Here is a 6,592-nt window from a genome sequence, read left to right as displayed (position 1 = left end):
TGTTATGTTATTTTTCTTTGTACCGCGCACAGCTGCCCCAGCAAAGGGGCGTCCTGGCGCTTTGACAAGGTCAACACAACACAACACCACTAAATATCAGGGGAACCATAGAACGTAACAAGGAGGCTAAACAAATAAAATGGTCTTGATGGCCCGTCTGAACTGAAGAAGATTGTCAATAACTCGAATATGCAGAGGGAGAGAATTCCACCAATTTGCCGCTAAAACTCGAAAGGAGCGGCCACCAGCTCTACTTAGTCTGAAACGTGGAACCACAGCCAGATTTTGACCCAGGGATCTGAGGGCTCGCGAAGGGACATACGGTGTCGGCAAATTCTCCAAGATTTGGGGAGACGTACCCTTGAGAATTTTAAACGCAAGGCATAAAACCTTGAATTTAATCCTCTGGTGTACGGGAAGCCAGTAAAGAGAATGTAGAGATTTAGCGACCGAACAACGCCTTGGCAGACCTATCACTCCTCTGGCTGCCGCATTTTGAACTCGCTGCAGTCGAGAAATTTCGGATTGATTGATCCCTGCCAGAAGTGAGTTGGCATAGTCCAGCCGAGACAACACTGATGCTTGAACCACCAGCTGCCTAGTGGAAGCATTAAAGAACTTAAGGATTGGCCTGAGTCCTCTAATAATGCCATAGCAAGAAGCTGCCACCTTCTTGGTATGGCAGATGAAACCGAGGGACGGGTCGAGCCATACCCCCAGATTCTTTATCTCCGATGCTGGAGACGGAGTCACACCCAATTCAGAAGGCCACCACTTGTCATCCCACAGTGCCGCCTGCTTGCCGACTACCATAATTTCAGTCTTCTTGGTATTTAACTGGAGACAGTTGGAATTCATCCAGTTAGCCACCGCCCGTAAGCCGTCACAGAACCTGAGGGCCTCCGTGTCTGAGTCCCCACTCAGCGTGACCGCCAGCTGCGTGTCATCTGCATATGAGACCATCATCAGGCCCCAATGCTTGACGACCGCAGCCAGCGGCCTCACATAAAGGTTAAATAGAGTGGGACTCAGCGATGACCCCTGTGGGACCCCCAGATCTAGCGGATAGATTTTAGACTTACCGGGCGGGATAGCGACCTGGAACGACCTGTCAGCAAGAAAAGATCGAAACCAGCATAGGGCGGAGCCTGTAACCCCCACCTCCTCAAGTCGTTGAAGCAGAATTCTGTGCGAGACCGTGTCGAATGCTGCACTAAGATCTAATAGTAATAGTGCCGCCGTTCGACCCGCATCAAGCACAGAGGGCAGATGTTCGACCATGGAGAGTAGGGCCGTCTCCGTACTGTGGCCCGCACGGAACCCATTCTGGGTAGGGTCAAGAATGTTAGCCCTAGCTAGATGGTCTACCAAAATGGTGTTCACAAGGGCCTCCGCGACTTTCGTAGCCCAAGGAAGTAACGAGATAGGACGGTAGTTCTCAGGCTTGAGAGGGTCCAGAGTTGACTTCTTCAGAATAGGTGTGACTACAGCCTGCTTCCATCTGGCGGGGACTACCCCAGAGGATAGCGATAGGTTAATCAAAGAGAGCACCGGAGTGCGACATGACGGCGATAGATTCATAAGCTGGGCCGGTTTCAATGGATCTGCCGGAGATCTTGATTTAATTTTGAGGCTAAGAGAATCAAAGGCCTCCATAGACAGGGGAGGCAGAATCGTAAGACACTCATTGTCTCTCAAAATACAGCTGACCCGCTCTAGAGTTGGAGATCCCGTCGGGAAGGTACGATAAATGGCCAATACTTTCTCGCGAAAAAAAGAGGCCAGGCCCTCACAGTGGGAGTCCGAACAAATTTCTGCCCCCGCTGTCCTCTTCGTCATCAGATCTTTTAGCACCTTAAAAATCAGTTTTGAAGGGTTTGGGTTATTCTGAAACTCATGAGCAAAGAAGGCTGCTCGTGCTCTACACACCGCCCTGTGATATGCTTTAATCTTGGCAAGATAGCAGGCCTTCAAATCAGGGTTGTACGCTTTCCTCCATAGTCTCTCAGCCTGTCTACAAGCTCTTTTGAGGGACGCTAAGGCGCTATCATACCATGGACTAGGCTCATTCCGACGACACTTGGACCACCTCATGGGGATCAAAAAATCGAGGGCACCAGAGATCCACTCACAGAAGGAGTCATAACCGTGGTCAACCTCAGTGAAAGGGCCTAGAGGTGCCTCCTTAAGCATGCGGTAAAAATCCTCCAGACCTAGTTTGTTCCAATGTCGTTTGAGAACGAGTCTATCATGAGGAATGAAAGGAGATTCAGACATAGGGCATGTCAATTTCACCAACATATGGTCTGTCCAGACCAGTTGGGTGGGGCAATGAGCCCTAACTCCCTCAAGATTCGTAAAGAAAGGGTCGAGTATATGACCATCTCTATGTGTAGGAGTATTGATCAACTGAAAGAGCTGCAGGCCCTCTAAGTCGGCCAGAAAGCTCTTAATAGAGGGCAAGGACAGGCAATCAAGATGAAGATTAAGATCTCCTATAACGTTAAAATTAGCACATCCTAGTGCCTCTGTACTGATAAGATCAGAGAGAGCAGCCCTGAAGGCCGAGTCGCAGCCCGGAGGGCGATAGATTAGCAGGCCCGAGAGAGTAAAATGGTGGCTGAACGAGATTTTAAAGCAAGCACTTTCACACTCTGGAAGTTTAACAGCCTTCCACTCGCACGGGTAACAGCTCTTGATGACCATGGCAATTCCCCCTCCCCTAGTCACACGATTAAGGGTGAAGATGGAATAATCCGGTGGGATAGCCAAATTGAGTATAGAAGCGTCCGAATCCTGCAGCCAGGTTTCGGTCAGGAAAAGCGCGTCAGGGGAGTCATCTTTAAGAAGATCGTATATCTCCTGGTAGTGCTTTGTCAATGATCTGACATTTAGACTGCAGATATTGAGTTCCCGTAATCCTACCTTACTTTTGTGTGGGGAAGAACGCTCCAATGATCGAATAAGGGAAGGCGCATCTAGTGACCAAGCACCGCAACTACAGCGATAATGACCGCATAGTGGGTCCACGGGCGGGAGATCACACCGGGAAATCCGATCACGGATGGCCAGCAGATCAGCCCTTTGATAAGTAATGATAGGCAGAGTCATGATATCCTGTCCTAGAGTCCTGCCACGACCCGCGCTTCCTTAGCGCTGACGGGCGCAGACGGGCAGGACTCTGGCACGACTCAGGCGCAGGAAAGGCGCGGCCGCTGCGCGTAAAGGGGAGCTTTAAATAGGCGTCCCTCAGAGCCTCCGGAGCGCTAGGCCGCTCACAAATGGCGCCCGCAGAGAATCGCAACCACCCTAAGATGGCGCCCAAACTTCCCCAACCCAAGAACCGGACCCGCTAAACAGCGGTGAGTCACCGATTAGAGTGCAAGTAAGAGGGAGAGAGGTAATCCCGTTTAAAAACAGCGGAAAACAACGTAAACAAACGAAAATATCATAAAGGTAAGTTTTAAAACAGCAGCGCGGCAATTAGGCGCAGAGCGCAGTGCAGCGTGAGGTACAATCAATTTTACAAAAAAAACATCCATTTAGACACTAGGGGCCAGATGTAGGTATCCAAATACCGGTCGGTAATGACCGAAAATACCGAATTTCGGCCATTACCGACCGGTATTTGGATATTGAGATGTAGGGGTCCAAAAAACTTCAAAATCTGTAAATTTACAGAATTGGCAAAGTTCCCGAATCTGTAAGTTTACTGAATCTGTAAATTTACTGAATCAGAAAATTTACCGATTCGGTTAAATTACAGAATCGGTAAATTTACTGATTCGGTAAATAAGAAATGGAAAAAATGACTTTTGAGATGTAGGTAACCTCTAAAATACCGAATTTGCATGAAATTCGGTATTTAAGAGTCGGTATTTATGATGGATTGAAAGCAGGTGGTAACCAGGTACAGGCTATAAAAAAGGGCCCAAAATGCTACAGTTTGACCAGAATGGCGGCATTCTATGTGATTGCGAGGCGGCTACGGCTACAGGCAGAAGGAGAGAGGGTCTGGAGAAGGGAGGAGCAGGTCTACAGGCAGAGGATCACCCTATTCCAACTAACTTAGGCAGAGATCCTACAAAGGTACAGGCTACACCCCCAAACCATCCTGTACTTGATCAGGGACCTGCACCCACTTCTGGAGCACTCAACCCCAAGGGCGCACGCCATCCCACCCTATGTGCAGGTGCTGTGTAGCCTACACCTGCTTGCCTCTGGGAGTTACCTGAGTGGGATTGCTGCAGTAGGTGGGGTGTCCCAGAGCTGCCTGTCCCGTTTCTTTAGGAAATTCCTAGAGGCCATAATGCAGAGAATGCATCATTATATCAGCTTCCCTGAAACGAACACAGAACTGCTCAGGACCAAGACAGACTTCTATCAAATAGCACATTTCCCCAACATCATCGGCTGTATTGATGGCACCCACATCCCAATTTGTCCACCTGCTGCCACAGAGTACATTTACAGGAACAGGAAGTCGACCCACACAATAAATGTACAGGTAATCTGTGATGCAGACTACATCATCACAGACATAGTGGCCAAGTTCCCAGGAAGTACCCACGACTCCTACATCTTCCAGAATAGTGGGATCTATACACGCCTGACAGTGGGGGAATTTGGCGAAGGATACCTGCTAGGTAAAACAGTGTGTGACACTCCATTGACACATCTTGCAGATGTATGTGTATGTGTGCATGTGAGTAATGTCTTTTTCATTTTCAAATAGGGGATAGTGCATATGGCGTCCGTTCCTTTATCCTGACACCCTACCTCAACCCTTCAACCCCCAGCCAGAGGTGATACAACAGGGCACACAAATCAACCAGGAACATTGTGGAGCGCACCTTTGGGCTGTTGAAAAGCAGGTTCCGCTGCCTCCACAAAAGTGGAGGGGCACGCCAGTATACACCAATAACCTGCTGCAAGATGATTGCAACTTGTGCAATGTTGCACAACCTGGCGACTAAGAAGGGCACCGAGGTTGAATTGAGCAACTATGAGGACCATGATGATGACCATGCACTGCCTGAACCCAACACAGCAGGAGTTGCTACACCAACAGATGGCAGACACAGACGGGCAGAGATCACACGCAACTACTTTGCACCCAATGTAGTTTAATATTTGGCACTATGCAGGTATTCAAAAGCACAAATGTGCAACACAAATGTCATCCATTTAATAATGGTAGTCCTGGGTCACTTCCCCGCTAACTGAAAAAGTCATTTCCGCCCACGCTTACCAGTGCCAGATGTAAGTGGCTGGCTTTCTTCACTGTGCGTTTGGGCTGTTGGCTCACCAGGGTGCCTGCTGCTCCTCCGTGTCTCCACAACAAGGGGGCTTGTCATGCTGCTCCTACTGGTGCTTTCCTCACTTTCTGGGACATCCAGGTCAGCAGTTTGTGCTGTCTGTGCATTCATTATCAGCTCTACAGTACTGGTCAAACTACCAATGCCCCTAGACACCTCATTGCTGTTGTGTGTGAGTCCCTCTTGCATGTTAATGCATCGTCTGCATAGCAGGGAAGTGGCTGTGGCCAGGTGCTTAATTGCTTTACTTTGCTGATGTGCACGCTGCCTCTCCTTGCGTCTTGCTAACATGTCCTGGTCCAGTTTGCTGCACAGAAGCTGCACTGATTGTGTCATGTCCCGCATCCCTGCAGCCATCTCCTTGTAAACATCGACCAGTTCTCTTATGCCCTTCCCTGTATCTTCCATATTTGTGTTCAGGTTCCTCATCTGGCGTTGCATAGACAGGATGGCCTTCCCCTGCATCCTTTGGATTTTCACCATGCTACCCTCAAGCCCACGGAACACAGTGGGACCCTCCACATGAGCTGCTACTATGCTTTCTCCGTGCCTGCGGCATCTTCTACCTGTATGGACAACCTCTGCACTGGACTGCTGTGTTGCAGGGCTACCTTCTCCAGGCAAGGTTGGTGTGGAATCCCCCTCCATGTCACCCGCTGATGACTCCATTTGGACAAGTGGGGCAACTACATGCCTCCTGCTCTTTTGTGATGCAGGAGTTGTCAGAGGCAGTGATGCAGGCAGTTTAGGTGAGGACAGTAGCAGAGGGGAACCTGAATGTTCTGGGGACGCCTGCACATGTGGAGACATTTCTGGGTTTTGGGATGGTGGCTGTGTAGTTGGTGCACCTGTGTCCTCTGTGACATTCTCTGCACTTGGCCCTGGCTCCTGGCTGTCATCCCTCTCTAGTGCCGTGCCTTCCTTCTCCCTGGTACGCCTGCGAGATGTCTCGCCTGTGGACCTATAAGCGTACATTAGCTTGGTACAACTGCCTCACAGCCACTACAATGAAATATTTTTCACTTGTACAGTGTACATGTTGCCTGCGCTTCCCTATATCTGAAATGATTTGCCTAACTTGTTGCTTGCAGTGCTGTATGGCACGGTCCTTCATTTACTGACTACATTTCCCGTAATGCATTTCTCCTGTATAGTGCTACCTCTACTGAACTGTGGTTAACTTTGCCACATAGGGTAAAGGGAAGGCTGAGGGAGTGGGGGTGATTGCTGTGCATGCGTCTTACCTTTTCTAGTGGCAGCTCTGGCTGAGCTGT

General features: G+C 49.5%; 1 protein-coding gene across 1 annotated transcript; it reads right to left on the bottom strand.

Moving 5' to 3' along the window:
* Positions 1-5,231: 5,231 nt before the first annotated feature.
* Positions 5,232-6,293, bottom strand: LOC147708020 (uncharacterized). Its single transcript, XM_086925695.1, has one exon. It carries the CDS (start codon positions 6,291-6,293, stop codon positions 5,232-5,234), a length of 1,062 nt encoding a protein of 353 aa, XP_086781821.1.
* Between the last annotated feature and the right edge of the window lie 299 nt (positions 6,294-6,592).

This window comes from Lissotriton vulgaris, chromosome 6 (assembly GCF_964263255.1).
Source record: "Lissotriton vulgaris chromosome 6, aLisVul1.2, whole genome shotgun sequence".
Classification (NCBI taxonomy): Eukaryota; Metazoa; Chordata; class Amphibia; order Caudata; family Salamandridae; genus Lissotriton; species Lissotriton vulgaris.
The sequence above is the reverse complement of the archived record's forward strand: the minus strand, read 5'-3'. Positions and strand labels throughout refer to the sequence as shown.